Source organism: Schistocerca americana, chromosome 1 (genome assembly GCF_021461395.2).
Source record: "Schistocerca americana isolate TAMUIC-IGC-003095 chromosome 1, iqSchAmer2.1, whole genome shotgun sequence".
Lineage (NCBI taxonomy): Eukaryota > Metazoa > Arthropoda > Insecta > Orthoptera > Acrididae > Schistocerca > Schistocerca americana.
The window spans coordinates 712,183,631-712,201,466 of record NC_060119.1 but is presented as its reverse complement, the minus strand read 5'-3'; the positions used below and the strand labels follow the sequence as shown (position 1 = coordinate 712,201,466).

General features: G+C 37.3%; 1 protein-coding gene across 2 annotated transcripts in view; it reads right to left on the bottom strand.

Annotated features, from left to right (window-relative positions):
* Positions 1-875: 875 nt before the first annotated feature.
* Positions 876-17,836, bottom strand: part of LOC124610072 (tyrosine-protein phosphatase non-receptor type 13-like) — a 258,426-nt gene continuing 241,465 nt past the window's right edge. The window contains exon 2 of one of the 2 annotated variants that reach the window (XM_047140126.1): positions 876-4,908. In XM_047140126.1, coding sequence (XP_046996082.1) covers positions 1,526-4,908 — 3,383 coding nt within the window. In that variant the 3' untranslated portion in view covers positions 876-1,525. The remainder of the gene's footprint in view (positions 4,909-17,836) is intronic. The other variant, XM_047140127.1, reaches the window with a different exon arrangement.

Genomic DNA, 17,836 nt, shown 5'->3' with positions numbered 1-17,836 from the left:
ATTTAATAATTATTTCTTTTACTGTACCAAATACAGTATTTGTTGTAAGTGCTTTGGGTGCATCCATATTCAAATACAAATTATGTCAAATAGCTTGAAAACTATCTTGCTACATGTTATTAGGATACATGATCAACAGCACATATAATGCTCTTCACTACCTTTCTAACTGAAACTATAAGTACAGTGTAGAGATGCATTCTGCACAGTAGTGCATATGCCAATAACTGTAAAAGTGTATGTATTAATTCTTTTAAACAATTGGCCCAGGAAATTAAAATGTTGTTCTCATTCTAGTAACACTCTAATAATTCTGTAGAACATGTTCACAGTTCTTCAAATGTACACAAATTTTCGTATGACTCCATAAATGTGTGTGATCTGCATTAGTTATTTCCAGTACTGTTCTACTACTTTTTTTATATTCTGTTCTACTACTGTTTTTATAACTTTTTTTAGCCTGATGTCATGTTACTGTTCAGCTCTATGTGTGTACACTATAGGAATAAGTTATTGTCAAAGTTTTTAAATATGTTCATGTTTATCATTTTCCTTCATTTATGAACCTACAATACCAGGAAAATATAGGACATTAAATGTTCTGTTCATGACAAGGTCTTTAAAGACAAAGTTCATGTTTACACTGAAAATGGATCCATGGTAAACAGCTTTTCATAGATAACAAATTTTAAGAAAACTGATGACAAAGTTTTGGACAAAGTACAAGATAGGACTGGAAAAGGATGGAGGGGAAGAAACTCTTCACTAATAATAAATTAGAAATGTGGCTTAATATGTGCTTCCAATAACAAATAACAGATGAAATGCAGAGTGACCAGTACACTTTCTTTCTATTTACAATAAATTAATGTACATTTCTTTTGAAAAACATTCAAAGTTTATTTCAAATGAAATTATTGGTGTTGCAATTTTGTGATTTATTTATCATATAAATAAAATATATGAACACTTAGGTAATATATATATTCTCATCGTCAAATACATGTTCACTATCAAGAGTAAATACAAGTACTGAACACAACCTGCAAATACTCCATGGTAACTACGCTGAGATTACAAAATTCAATTCACAGTCACAATGGTTTATTACTGTCTATGCACCTTGTCTGATAGTTATCATAATACACATTAGGTGTCATGCTTAGTTTTTGACAACACTTTTATTCAGTCTAATTTTTTTACTGAAAGAGTCTGTTACAAAAAAATAATGTAAAAATACTGCTTCATTTCTACTAACATTTTGTATCCAACAATATGCTATTACAAACTAGGCTACAATAAATACTAATTTAAAAATAATACTCTTCATGGGGTACCACAAATATACGTTTCCTAGCAAAGCAGTTAATAATATTGCGCATATCAGAGCTACATTCTTGGCCATTAGCATTTTTGGCTAATGAGGTCTGTACCTTTCTACAAATAACACAGTCTTTGATTAACACACAGCATGATTACAACGTGGTCATGGTTGTATAAAGCATATAAACATGTTGAGGGATATCTACTGATACTCACTTTTAGGTGGCCCTGTGACATTATCAGGGCTTTTTTGTTTGGTCCAGAATGTAGCATCAAGCAAAATTTCATGGAAAGCTGAACACTTTGGAGGAGATGGGGCTTCAGGGAGACTATTGTGTGCCTCACATTCTGAAATGGAACTTCCAAATACTGTTAATTTTCCATGCTTTAACTCTGTCTGGTCTGAGCTTTGAGTCTGATTTGTGTGATTATTCTTTGATGTTTTTGAAATAAAACTTTCAAATGAAGGCAGATGAGTATCTCTACATTTATTAATTTGATTATTGTCACTGGTCCAAAGTTCATGTTCATGAATTTTTTCTTCCTCTGTTTTAATCCCCACAGTTCCACAGCTCTTGGCGAGGAAACTTTCAAAAGATGGTAGGGATGACTTCTTTGGCTTTTCACAAACTTCTTCATTATAACTTTTCCACAGATCATGTTCTTCAACCATATTTTCAGAATCATCAGAATCATTTTCAGCAACCTCCCTTCTTTTAGATTTCATACAGCTTTCAGTTGTCCATGAGTCCCTTTTAAATACCTTTTTTTCTTCATTTATGCTAATACTTCGATTTCTCTGTAAAGCATATTCTACCTTGTTGATTATGTTAACAGTATCATTGAACTTCACTGATTTTTTCTTTGTGTTATTGACAGTAATATTTTTGTTTTTTAATTCATATATGGCTTCTTTGCTTTTACCATATAATAATTTGTTATGTCCAAGGGCTAACCTGGTTCCTCCTTCAGTCTCTGATGGTACATTTCCTTCAATGATATCTGAATTGTTCACAACAGAATTCTGACTACTCCATGTCAGCTTAAGTTCTTTGTTATCTTCAACATAATTACAACATTCAGGCTGTAAGAATTCATTTAGGTCATCAACGATACTGTTCTCAGAAAACTCTGGTACTTCTCCATTGGAATTTTTCTGAAGGAAATCTGTACCACTAGCATTTTTCACAAGTTTCATGGTATTTGTTTCGGAATCCTTTTGTGTCTCTGCCTCTTCATTAAGGTTCATTTTGCTTTCTGTTTCCATTACAGAGGGTTGGTACAATGCCTCTATAGTCCCTGCAACAAAATTATGAAAGCTGTATGACAGATTAAGTTCTCCGTTACCTTCCATATGATTGCTGCATTCAGTCTGTAAGTTTTCACTTACAGAATTATTATTACTGTTCTCAAGAACAACTGGTGACCTTTCAGAGGAAATTACATCAGTGGAGTCCATGTGACTGATATTTTTCACATTTGTAGCATTTGCTTCAGAATCCTTTTGCATCTGTTCCTCTTCATCAGTATTCAGTTTGCTTTCTCTTTCTGTTGCAATCAGTTTATATATCATCTCTAGATTATCCGCAGCAACAGAATTCTGAAAATTGCGTAACAAGTTGAGTTTTTTGTCACCTTCTACATCATTAGTGCATTCTGTCTGTATGTTTTTACTTATAGCATTACTGTCACTGGTGTCAAGAACAGTTGATACTTCTGTAGTGGAACTTAGATCAGTGAAGTCCATAACACTGACATTTTTCTCAACATCTATAGCATTTGTTTCAGAATCCTTTTTTATGTCTGCCTCTCTACCACCATCTAACTTGCTTTCCATTTCTGTTGCAGTGGACAGATATGATACCTCTGTATCATCTACAGCAGAGTTATGATTCCTACACGACTGGCCAATTTTACTGTCACTTTCTACGTGATTACTGCATTCAATTTCTAAGCTTTTATTTACATTATCAACATTATTGTTTGGAAGGCTATCATCAATCTCTGCACTGCAACTTTCATCAGTTAAATCCATGATACTAATACTTTTCAAGAAGTTTGAAGTATTGTTTTCAGAACCCTTCCTTACATGTGCCTCTTCACTATGATCCAGTCTGTTTTCCACTTCTGCAAGAACATTCTTGTTGACATCTATATGACCATCATTATTTTGTTTTACAACATTTGTAAAATGTTTATCACATTTAGAATGTTTATCTCTGAGAGCTCTCTGGGATTTAAAATGTTCAGTAACAGAAGTTTTCTGGTCTTTAGAGTTTTCATATTTGGAATTAATATCAACAGTTGATAGCCAAGAGTGTGAAGTAGGAAGAGGCTTAACAACCGCATCTGAAACTGCATTTCGAAGACTACTACTACCCAACATGTCACACAAGAACATGCTAAACTTTTTTGATATCTCTACAAGAGGATCCTCCTTTGTTTTAGGGAGTTCTTCTTTGTGAGGCAATTTGTACTTCTGCTGGCCCACATTTTCTTGCAGCTCTCGAGGCTCACTGCTGGAGCAATTTTGAACATCGAGCAACAAAAATCTGTCCACTATCTCTGAGATATCATCATTTTTTATTGCTAATTCTTTATGGGATCCATTATTCCCACAGTTTAAATTAAATGATGTTTCTTTCACAGTACATTCAGTGTTTTCTGTAGAGTACTCTTTAAAATCAGTTTTTTCATACAATTTCTTGCAGCTATTATCTAGGGCTGTAGAGTGAGATCTATCAGATAACGCTAAGACATGTGGCACATCCCCATTATCTTCCTTGCTTCTGTATTGTTCATTCTGTACAATGTTAGCCTTAGAACAGCATGATGTAACGTAACCTATAATTTCTTTTGTCTTCAGATTCTTATTGTCACTGTCCTGAGAAATATTTGTTGAGCAGTAGGGATCAACCTGGTCATCACATTCTGATGAAGTATGTAATGCAGCTGGAGTAATTTTGTTTGTAATTTGTTCATTTGTATGTGTATAAATGCCTTTAAATAAATCACTGTTTTGTTTATTACTACAATTTCTAAGATTATTGCTATAATTACTCTCATTTTGAAAAATTTCTTCGTATTTCGCATCTGTTGTCACATTTTGTTTCACCTCTGACTGATCATATTTCTGTGATTCTAGTGATGTACTTTCAGCAAAGTATACACCACTATCATCGTCCTCTTGAGTGTCACACATTTTAGCAGTGTATAGAGTGTTGGAACTGGGATAATAGGGTTTTGGCTTGACAAAATTAAAATAGTTATTGATTCTGTCTGGACACTCTGCTGCTAGATTGAAAGTATCCACACTATTCATCACCGCTATTTTGTTACAGCCTGGAGTTTTGTCAATTAGGCCACCTTCTGAATTAACATGTGAACATTCCATCTCTGTTTCATTTGTAGCATACATAATGTACTCAAGTTCTGATGAAGTATTTGATTTTTTCCTTCTTTTTGGAGGTACGATTCTTGGTGCTATCTGGGTATTTATGCCACTATGTTCATTTTGCAACTTTGGTGTTTTCAATTGTTTTCTGATCCTTGGAACAGGGACAGGAGGAGCAGGATCACTAAAACCTGAAACAAACAAAAAAGTACATGTCTTAGATAGATCAGAAAAACAGAAAACCTACAAGAAATTTCACTGAAATTTCTGTTAGCAAGCCAGGAAAATATTTAATGTATAAAACAACATAGTGAAGTAGCTAATAAGATAATGTTTGGCATGGGCAACGAACATCTGTTGCTGAAAACACTTCTTTCATCTTAAGTATTTGCTTCTTTTAAAAAAGTAATATAGCAACATGCTGAAATAATGGACTATACAGATTCTTACAAAAAGTACGCCAAGAGTAAAGATACAAATCAAGGATGGATAAAAATATTGTGGAGAGATGTGGAAGATCGTACATGAATGAAACTGTAGGTATAGATGAACTTAACTTATAATAAATATTTTAAAAAGAAAAATCAATTTTCTGTTCAAAAAGTGCAAAGCCAAAACATATCATAAGTAGGTTATTAAATATCACTCTATATCACAGATACAACTATTTCAGTAGAATAATACTGAGAAGTATCCATACAGCACATATATTCATCCAAGAGTACACCTACATATATCAGTGAAGCAACTTTAGAATAATTTCTTAATAATTCAGTTACAAGGAAATAAAATACATATTTTTATTGTTTGTCTGTCTTATCCACAGAGTCCCTTATCCACACCTACATCAACAAGTCTTATATCCAAATCTGCATACTACATCTACCTCTACATCAATACTGCAAACCACTGTGAAGCGCATGGCAGATGGTACATCCCATTGTGTCATTTATTAGGGTTTCTTCTAGTTCCATTCATGTATAGAGTGCAACAGGAAGTACAATTGTTTAAATGCCTCTGTGCATGCTGTAATTATTCTAACCTTGTCCTCAAAATTCCTATGTGAGTGATACATAGGGGGTTGTAGTATATTCCTGGAATCATCATTTAAAGCTGGTTCTTCAAACTTTGTTAGTAGACTTTCTCAGGATAGTTTACATCTACCTTCAAGAGTTCAAGTTTACATCTACCATCAAGAGTCTGCCAGATCAGTTTCTTCAGTGTCAATGCAACACTCTCCAATGGGTTAAACAAACCTGTGACCATTTGTTCTGCCCTCCTCTGTATACATTCAATATCCCCCGTTAGTACTATTTGGTGAGGGTACTACACAGTTGAACAATACTCTAGAATGAGTCACACAAGTGATTTGTAAGCAATCTACTTTGCAGACTAATTGCACTTCCCCAGTATTCTAGCACTAAAGTCTACCATCCGCTTTACCCACAATTAAGCCTATGTGGTCATTCCATTTCATATTCCTACAAAGTGTTACACCCAGGTACTTGTATGAGTTGGCCAGTTCCAACTGTAACTCACAGATATTATGATCATAGGATACTATTTTCTTTGGTTTGTAGAGTGCACAATTTTACATTTCTGAACATTAAATCAAGTTGCCAATCTTTGCACCACTCTGAAATCTTATCAAGCTCTGACTGAATATTTATGTAGCTTCTTTCATCAGACAGTACTTCATTATAGATAACTGCATCATCTGCAAAATGTCTGAGGTTAATATTGCCCATAAGGTCATTCACTAATGTACAACATGAACAGCAATTGTTCCAACACACTTCCCTGGGGCACACCCAAAGTTACATCTACATCTGATGATGACTTTCCCATCCCATATAACATTCTGTGTCCTCCCTACCAAAAAGTTCTCACTCAAGTCACAAATTTTAGTTGATACCCCACATGATCAAACTTGTTGACAATAAATATAGGTGTGGTACCAAGTCAACTGCTTTTTGGAACTCAAGAAATACTGCATCTATGTACCTTTATCCAAAACTTTCGTTATATCATGTAAGAAAAGTGTGAGTTGGGTTTCACACGATCAATGTTTTCAGAATCTATGCTGCTTGACATGGAGGAAGCCACTCTGTTCAAGATATCTCATTGTGTTTGAGCTCCAGATATGCTCTAAGATTCTATAACTAGTTAATGTCAAAGATACTGGACAGTAGCTTTGTGGATCACTTCTGCTAGCCTTCTTGTAGACATGTGTTACCTGGGTTTTCTTCCAGCTACTGGGAATTATTTTTTGTTCAAGGTATCTATGATAGATTATAGTTAGAAGAGAGGTTAACTCAGCAGCAAATTCAGTACAGAATCTGATTGGGTTTCCATCAGGCTCTTGAGTTTTGTTCAGTTTTAATGATTTCAGCTGTTTCTCAATGCCACTGACACTAATTTTACTCATCTTTTCAGTGGTACAGGGCAATACTCCTGGCTTTCCTTTGTAAAGGAGCATTTGAAAACAGATTTAAGCACTTCAGCTTTTGCTTTGCTACCCTCAATTTCAGTTGCTGTTTCATTCACTTTGGTTCCACTAACAGCCTTTCCATATGACCAGAATTTCTTTGGATTTTGTGAAAAATCATTTGACAATATTCTGCTACAGTAATCACTGAAGGCTTCACACATTGTCACTTGATAACCAAACATGTTTCATTCAGTATCTCTCTATCTGTAGTCCTATCCTTTTCTTTACACATATTATGCAGTGATCTCTGTTTCATTAGAAGTTTCTTTGCAGTGCCTGTATACCATGGAGTGTCCCTCCCATTAAAAACTCTTCTACTGTGTACATACCTATTAAGTGCATGGTCAATTATTCTTTTTAATGTGAGCCATAGTTCTTCTACATGCTCCTGCCCGGTTTTGAAAGCTTCAAGTTCCTCATTGACGTGTGACACTACTGATTTTTATCTAGTTTACTTAATATGAATATCTTTCTGCTTGTTTTACAGTCCCTTTGTACTTTGGTAATAGCTGTAACCACAAATGCATCAGGGTCACCTATACCAGTTTCTACATGTACATACTCGAAAAGGTCACATCTATTTGTTACTATTAGATCCAATATATTTCCATAATGAGTGGGGTTCTGAACTGTCTGTTCTAGGTGGTTTACATAGAAGGCATTTAGTAATGTTTCACAGGAAGTCTTATCACACACACCGCTAACAAAACCGTAATTTTTCCTGTTGATTTCCCAAATGATTGAAGCCTCCACAGATGATTTGTACAACTTACAGAATCTGTAACTGATAAAGTTAATATAACAGATGTTCCAGCACAGGAGGTAAAAAACCATGCTGACAAGTTACAGTTGCACTGGAGTGACTCATCTCCTTCAGACACTCACCAAGTCCACAGTGTGTATGCCATTGGGAAATATACAGTTGAAATAGGTTTGCTGTCTAAGGGAGATGGTGCACACTGCAATTTCAAATGTGTTGTAGACCAGACCGATAAGGAAGAAACATTCCTAAATTCTTTCATTAACAGTTGCAATGATGAAAACTTCTCATTGTGTTTTGGTCTGTGGCTTTTTGTTACAATAGAATCTGACATTTACACAAATTTGCTGGACAAGTTGTCAGTGTTAAAAAATCAGTTGAGTTCCTTAAGATAAGAGAGTAGGGAATAAATCTGTATGGCCAGAAAGGATGATACTAGTGAAGCTGATATTTGCCAAGTTACATGTACTTTACATGAACCTACCACAGATTCTCGTGAAAGGTTAACTTTTACTGAAATTAAATTAAACCTTTTAAACTAATTTTTTCTGTTATCTGAATGCTCTTCATTTATTCACAAATTTGTCACTATGCAATGATTTTAGCATTGTTAGGTACATAGTTTCAGTCCTTCACTATAAGTTAAATGTATATGTTACATCTGCAACATTAAAATGTTACATCCATAATATTTATTTGTTTTGCTTTATACTAGTCATGGTAAATTTATTTAATGTCTGGTATATTTTCATACATACTGGCCCTTATAAGTTACGTAAATTCTACAAGTTTCTTTTTGTACTAAAGAGTCCCACAGACATTAAAAGACATTCAAATACATGTGCATTATCCTTGACTTTCTAGCTTATGTTTGTAATAATACCATTTTATTTTTTAGTGACAAATGAACAAAGCTTGTTTCACCAAATCTTAGCTGTATGTTATTTATATTAAGGTCCATCTAAATAAAAAAAATCATAACTTTTGGATTTATTTTCATGTTAATGATTTACTCTGATTATATAATCATGGAATGACTACTAAATGATTGATTCTTGCAGCTGGAAAGAATGTTTACCCAAAGTCAACTACAGACTGCTGGTTGAGTCATCTTGCAACTTTTCTTTCTTTTTCTCCTCAGCAAAAATCTATTACTTCTGTATTTATTCCTCAAAACTTTCATTTGTTGGTCTGTCTAGAATGTCCCAGGTATTATTTTTCACCAGTGGCTTGATTGCATCATATACACCTCATACCACTCTCAATGATCTGGACCACATAATGCATCATTGACATTGATGTCTGTTGCATTTGAAATGAAGTTAACATCATGAATCGAAACAACTTATAAATCTACACCTGCCACAAACTGTTGAGCAAGTGTGACACTTGAGGAATTATTTCCATAGCCCTTTGGTTAAGCAACAATTTTGGACACTGTTAGTGCTGCATCTGTCAGTAGCTATACATCAGTGTGCTTGTCAAAGTTCCAGAAGAACTGGAGAAGCAGAGGAAGCTACCAGGCAGGAGGGCTACCTTCAAAAGAGTAACACAAACCAACGGTAGGCAAATGACTGCAGACAAGGCAACAGATCAGAACAAAGATAAAAACCTAGACAACAACGAGGTGCTACACAAAATGTCACCACAATGATTACAACATGGCCAAGAGCAAAAGGGACAAATCTCCAAGACCCGAGTGAACAGAGTGACAAGCAAAGTAGTTATCAAGCAGTTCTGCATGGTTGCAGTGCCCCCTAGTGGCTACCAAGTCCACCTGCTCTGGCAGGCATTCAATCTCCATGGCACTTGGTACCAGAGTTAGCTGTGTTGATTGCTCTGATCCAAAATGATGGTAGTAGGCACTTCAACCAACAGACAGAGCTTTCGTTCAGTGACACCATTCTGCTGTCGTGTGTATGGAGATGTTAGATGTCACTGCATTCCTGTAGTTCTGAACTCCTTTCATTGCCATACTCCTTACCATTGCTGGACTAAACGGATTTAATTTTATGACCAGGCTGACTTTCAACGAGGTTTTTGAATTCAACAAATTTGTTGACAACTTCTCCTCTATGTCATGGAAATACCATTTGCTGCGGTCATCTTCAAAGGCCACAAAAAATCTCACACCACCTTCAGAAGTTTCTGCCATTGGCCCACAGACATCAGAGAGGATTAACTTCAGAAGATCATTTGAGTTCCCTACTCGTTTGGTGAAGAGTGTGGACATGATGTTTCCTTCAAGACATGTAATACATCTAGTGAGAACAACATCTCTGGATTTCAGACCTGTAACATACTCATTTTTGAGCGTGTAATCACATCTCACTAGTTCAGGTGGCCTAATCGAGCTTGCCAGATTTGCATATTACTCTTGTTAATTTTCAGCTTAGCAATGACACACACCTTTGGACCATTTTCTTGTAAATAAAACAATTTGCCAATTCTGTCTGCAATCACTTTGGCTTTACCATTAGTACCTCTAATAGCTGCATGCTTTCACAAATGTCACTGTGTGGTTGTTGTCCAAAACCATTGACACAGAAATGAGATGGTTCCAAGTTTTGGTATATATAACGACTCAAGAGGACGTCGTTATCAGGAGGAGGAAAACTGGCATTCTACGGATCGGAGCATGGAATGTCAGATCCCTTAATAGGGCAGGTAGGTTAGAAAATTTAAAAAAGGAAATGCATAGGTTAAAGTTAGATATAGTGGGAATTGGTGAAGTTCGGTGGCAGGAGGAACAAGACTTTTGGTCAGGTGAATACAGGGTTATAAATACAAATCAAACAGGGGTAATGCAGGAGTAGGTTTAATATGTTGTTGTTGTGGTCTTCAGTCCTGAGACTGGTTTGATGCAGCTCTCCATGCTACTCTATCCTGTGCAAGCATTTTCATCTCCCAGTACCTACTGCAACCTACATCCTTCTGAATCTGCTTAGTGTATTCATCTCTTGGTCTCCCTCTTCGATTTTTACCCTCCACGCTGCCCTCCAATACTAAATTGGTGATCCCTTGATGCCTCGGAACATGTCCTACCAACCGATCCCTTCTTCTGGTTAAGTTGTGCCACAAACTTCTCTCCTCCCCAATCCTATTCAATACTTCCTCATTAGTTATGTGATCTACCCATCTAATCTTCAGCATTCTTCTGTAGCACCACATTTCGAAAGCTTCTATTCTCTTCTTGTCCAAACTATTTATCGTCCATGTTTCACTTCCATACATGGCTACACTCCATACAAATACTTTCAGAAATGACTTCCTGACACTTAAATCAATACTCGATGTTAACAAATTTCTCTTCTTCAGAAACGCTTTCCTTGCCATTGCCAGTCTACATTTTATATCCTCTCTACTCTGACCATCATCAGTTATTTTGCTCCCCAAATAGCAAAACTCCCTTACTACTTTAAGTGTCTCATTTCCTAATCTAATTCCCTCAGCATCACCCGACTTAATTCGACTACATTCCATTATCCTTGTTTTGCTTTTGTTGATGTTCATCTTATATCCTCCTTTCAAGACACTATCCATTCCATTCAATTGCTCTTCCAAGTCCTTTGCTGTTTCTGACAGAATTACAATGTCATCACCGAACCTCAAAGTTTTTATTTCTTCTCCATGAATTTTAATACCTACTCCGAATATTTCTTTTGTTTCCTTTACTGCTTGCTCAATATACAGATTGAACAACATCGGGTAGAGGCTACAACCCTGTCTTACTCCCTTCCCAACCACTGCTTCCCTTTCATGTCCCTCGACTCTTATAACTGCCATCTGGTTTCTGTAAAAATTGTAAATAGCCTTTCGCTCCCTGTATTTTACCCCTGCCACCTTTAGAATTTGAAAGAGAGTATTCCAGTCAACATTGTCAAAAGCTTTCTCTAAGTCTACAAATGCTAGAAACATAGGTCTGCCTTTCCTTAATCTTTCTTCTAAGATAAGTCGTAAGGTCAGTATTGCCTCACGTGTTCCAGTGTTTCTACGGAATCCAAACTGATCTTCCCCGAGGTTGGCTTCTACTAGTTTTTCCATTCGTCTGTAAAGAATTCGTGTTGGTATTTTGCAGCTGTGACTTATTAAACTGATAGTTCGGTAATTTTCACATCTGTCACCACCTGCTTTCTTTGGGATTGGAATTATTATATTCTTCTTGAAGTCTGAGGGTATTTCGCCTGTTTCATACATCTTGCTCACCAGATGGTAGTTTTGTCAGGACTGGCTCTCCCAAGGCCGTCAGTAGTTCCAATGGAATGTTGTCTACTCTGGGGGCCTTGTTTCCACTCAGGTCTTTCAGTGCTCTGTCAAACTCTTCACGCAGTATCATATCTCCCATTTCATCTTCATCTACATCCTCTTCCATTTCCATAATATTGTCCTCAAGTACATCGCCCTTGTATAGACCCTCTATATACTCCTTCCACCTTTCTGCTATCCCTTCTTTGCTTAGAACTGGGTTTCCATCTGAGCTCTTGATATTCATAAGTCGTTCTCTTATCTCCAAAGGTCTCTTTAATTTTCCTGTAGGCAGTATCTATCTTACCCCTAGTGAGATAGGCCTCTACATCCTTACATTTGTCCTCTAGCCATCCCTGCTTAGCCATTTTGCACTTCCTGTCGATCTCATTTTTGATACGTTTGTATTCCTTTTTGCCTGCTTCATTTACTGCATTTTTATATTTTCTCCTTTCATCAATTAAATTCAATATTTCTTCTGTTACCCAAGGATTTCTACTAGCCCTCGCCTTTTTACCTACTTGATCCTCTGCTGCCTTCGCTACTTCATCCCTCAAAGCTACCCATTCTTCTTCTACTGTATTTCTTTCCCCCATTCCTGTCAATTGTTCCCTTATGCTCTCCCTGAAACTCTGTACAACCTCTGGTTCTTTCAGTTTATCCAGGTCCCATCTCCTTAAATTCCCACCTTTTTGCAGTTTCTTCAGTTTTAATCTACAGGTCATAACCAATAGATTGTGGTCAGAGTCCACATCTGCCCCTGGAAGTGTCTTACAATTTAAAACCTGGTTCCTAAATCTCTGTCTTACCATTATATAATCTATCTGATACCTTTTAGTATCTCCAGGGTTCTTCCATGTATACAACCTTCTTTCATGATTCTTAAACCAAGTGTTAGCTATGATTATGTTGTGCTCTGTGCAAAATTCTACCAGGCGGCTTCCTCTTTCATTTCTTAGCCCCAATCCATATTCACATACTATGTTTCCTTCTCTCCCTTTTCCTACACTCGAATTCCAGTCACCCATCACTATTAAATTTTCGTCTCCCTTTACAATCTGAAAAATTTCTTTTATTTCATCATACATTTCTTCAATTTCTTCATCATCTGCAGAGCTAGTTGGCATATAAACTTGTACTACTGTAGTAGGTGTGGGCTTCGTATCTAACTTGGCCACAATAATGCGTTCACTATGCTGTTTGTAGTAGCATACCCGCATTCCTATTTTCTTATTCATTATTAAACCTACTCCTGCATTACCCCTATTTGATTTTGTGTTTATAACCCTGTAGTCACCTGACCAGAAGTCTTGTTCCTCCTGCCACTGAACTTCACTAATTCCCACTATATCTAACTTCAACCTATCCATTTCCCTTTTAAATTTTCTAACATACCTGCCCGATTAAGGGATCTGACATTCCACGCTCCGATCCGTAGAACGCCAGTTTTCTTTCTCCTGATAACGACATCCTCTTGAGTAGTCCCTGCCCGGAGATCCGAATGGGGGACTATTTCACCTCCGGAATATTTTACCCAAGAGGACGCCATCATCATTTAATCATACAGTAAAGCTGCATGCCCTCGGGAAAAATTACGGCTGTAGTTTCCCCTTGCTTTCAGCCGTTTGCAGTACCAGCACAGCAAGGCCGTTTTGGTTATTGTTACAAGGCCAGATCAGTCAATCATCCAGACTGTTGCCCTTGCAACTACTGAAAAGGCTGCTGCCCCTCTTCAGGAACCATACGTTTGTCTGGGCTCTCAACAGATACCCCTCCGTTGTGGTTGCACCTACGGTACAGCTATCTGTATCGCTGAGGCACACAAGCCTCCCCACCAACGGCAAGGTCCGTGGTTCATGGGGGGTGGGGGGTTAATAATGAATAAAAAAATAGGAGTGCAGGTAAGCTACTACAAACAGGATAGTGAACACATTATTGTGGCCAAGATAGACACGAAGCCCATGCCTACTACAGTAGTACAAGTTTGTATGCCAACTAGCTCTGCAGATGATGAAGAAACTGATGAAATGTATGATGAGATAAAAGAAATTATTCAGGTAGTGAAGGGAGAAGAAAATTTAATAGTCATGGGTGACTGGAATTTGAGAGTAGGAAAAGGGAGAGAAGGAAACATGGTAGGTGAATATGGAAGGGGGTACGAAATGAAAGAGGAAGCCATCTGGTAGAACTTTGCACAGAGCAATACTTAATCATAGCTAACACTTGGTTCAAGAATCATAAAAGAAGGTTGTATACATGGAAGAATTCTGTAGATACTAGAAGGTATCAGATAGATTACATAATGGTAAGACACAGATTGAGGAACCAGGTTTTAAATTGTAAGACATTTCCAGGGGCAGATGTGGACTCTGGCCACAATCTATTGGTTATGAACTGTAGATTAAAACTGAAGAAATTGCAAAAAGGTGGGAATTTAAGGAGATGGGACCTGGATAAACTGAAAGAACCAGAGGTTGTACAGAGTTTCAGAGAGAGCATAAGGGAACAATTGACAGGAATGGGGGAAACAGATACAGTAGAAGAAGAATGGGTAGCTCTGAGGGATGAAGTAGTGAAGGCAGCAGTGGATCAAGTAGGTAAAAAGACGAGGGCTAGTAGATATCCTTGGGTAACAGAAGAAATATTGAATTTAACTGATGAAAGGAGAAAATATAAAAATGCAGTAAATGAAGCAGGCAAAAAGGAATACAAACGTCTCAAAAATGAGATCGACAGGAAGTGCAAAATGGCTAAGCAGGGATGGCTAGAGGACAAATGTAAGGATGTAGAGGCTTATCTCACGAGGAGTAAGATAGATACTGCCTACAGGAAAATTAAAGAGACCTTTGGAGAAAAAGAGAACCACTTGCATGAATATCAAGAGTTCAGATGGAAACCCAGTTCTAAGCAAAGAAGGGAAAGCAGAAAGGTGGAAGGAGTATACAGAGGGTCTATACAGGGGCAATGTTCTTGAGGACAATATTATGGAAATGGAAGAGGATGTAGATGAAGATGAAATGGGAGATAGGATACTGCGTGAAGAGTTTGACAGAGCACTGAAAGACCTAAGTCGAAACAAGGCCCCGGGAGTAGACAACTTTCCATTAGAACTACTGACAGCCTTGGGGGAGCCAGTCCTGACAAAGCTCTACCATCTGATGAGCAAGATGTATGAGACAGGCGAAATTCCCTCAGACTTCAAGAAGAATATAATAATTCCAATCCCAAAGAAATCAGGTGTTGACATATGTGAAAATTACCAAACTATCAGTTTAATAAGTCACAGCTGCAAAATACTACCGCGAATTCTTTACAGATGAATGGAAAAACTGGTAGAAGCCGACCTCGGGGAAGATCAGTTTGGATTCCGTAGTAATGTTGGAACACGTGAGGCAATACTGACCCTATGACTTATCTTAGAAAATAGACTAAGGAAAGGCAAACCTACATTCCTAGCATTTATAGACTTAGAGAAAGCTTTGGACAATGTTGACTGGAATACTCTCTTTCAAATTCTAAAGGTGGCAGGGGTAAAATACAGGGAGCGAAAAGCTATTTACAATTTGAACAGAAACCAGATGGCAGTTATAAGAGTCGAGGGACATGACAGGGAAGCAGTGGTTAGGAAGGGAGTGAGACAGGGTTGTAGCCTCTCCCTGACGTTATTCAATCTGAATATATTGAGCAAGCAGTAAAGGAAACAAAAGAAAAATTCGGAGTCGGTATTAATATCCATGGAGAAGAAATAAAAACTTTGAGGTTTGCCGCTGACATTGTAATTCTGTCAGAGACAGCAAAGGACTTGGAAGAACAGTTGAACGGAATGGATAGTGTCTTGAAAGAAGGATATAAGATGAACATCAACAAAAGCAATACGAGGATAATGGAATGTAGTCGAATTAAGTCGGGTGATGCTGAGGGAATTAGATTAGGAAATGAGACACTTAAAGTAGTAAAGGAGTTTTGCTATTTGGGGATCAAAATAACTGATGATGGTCAGAGTAGAGAGGATATCAAATGTAGACTGGCAATGGCAAGGAAAGTGTTTCTGAAGAAGAGAAACTTGTTAACAGCGAGTATAGATTTAAGTGTCAGGAAGTCTTTTCTGAAAGTATTTGTATGGAGTGTAGCCATGTATGGAAGTGAAACATGGGCGATAAATAGTTTGGACAAGAAGAGAATAGAAGCTTTAGAAATGTGGTGCTACAGAAGAATGCTGAAAATTAGATGGGTAGATCACATAACTAATGAGGAGGTATTGAATAGAATTGGGGAGAAGAGGAGTTTGTGGCACAACTTGACTAGAAGAAGGGATAGGTTGGTAGGACATGTTCTAAGGCATCAAGGGATCACCAATTTAGTACTGGAGGGCAGTGTGGAGGGTAAAAATCGAAGAGGGAGACCAAGAGATGAATACACTAAGCAGATTGAGAAGGGTGTAGGTTGCAGTAAGTACTGGGAGATGAAGTAGTTGCACAGGATAGAGTAGCATGGAGAGCTGCATCAAACCAGTCACAGGACTAAAGGCCACAACAACAACAACGATTTTTCTGCATTATGGGATTGGCACTTGTGGCTGCAGTTGTGATGTGTTCATCATCTTAAGTTGTTACTTGCATAGCACTACTATCCACAGGCATTAACTTCTGCATTTCTGTCTCATGCATGATTTGCAATCACTATCTATGCACCAAAAAATGTTGGAGTACCCTCATTCACAGAGGAACTGCAATAAGCTTCGTCAACTTTGTTTGCAGCTCACACATTTAGTTTCTTCCTGATAAAACACTCATCTTCTGTATGTCCCTTCTTGTTACTAACACTGAATTTGTACATTGATTTCCTTTATTGTTTGTCTTTCAATTTTTGTTCCAATTTTTCACTGTCGCTCACAGCACTTTTTGACTTGTTCACGAAACATCTGCACAACTGAAGAAGCATCACAGCACTCATATTTTCACTATCTTTCTGAACCCTTGCATTGTGTTTTTCTAAGATATTTTACTTTTAGCATCTTGATATCTGGCAGATTGTCACAGGATTCCACAGCACATGTAAAACCCTTGTATCTATCTGGAAGACTGTAGAACAGCATTACTGGCAAAAGATCACTGTTTATATCAACATCCATTGCTTGTAATTTGTTCACTATATCAAAGAATTCAGTAAGATGTTGTGCCATATCATCACTAGGTTGCATTTTGTGAAATGTGAGGAATTTGAGCTGTAGCTTTGCAAGCAGTTCCTTTGGATGCACAGATTGATTCTTGTTTAAGATATCCCTGATGTGATGTAGTGCATTTCTTTACTTGCTTCAACTCAGTGTGAATGATTGATAAAAGTCTGCTTTTGCTTTTCTGTCTGCTGCTAGCCATGCTTTATATGCAGCTTCTGCAGAAGTGATCATTTCATCTTTGATAATCACTGCAGGTCACAGTATGTGTGCAGTTATGTATCCCCAATTGTCATTCTGACTGAGCACTGCTTCAACTTCTGTTCTCCACGTGTCATAATGTGACAGCATTTCTATTCAAACTCCATGTGGAGCAGTCACATGCGGCATATTCATCATGTTTATATCTGCACTTTTCAGCAAGTTTTTGTCTAATCAAAAACTGTTGCT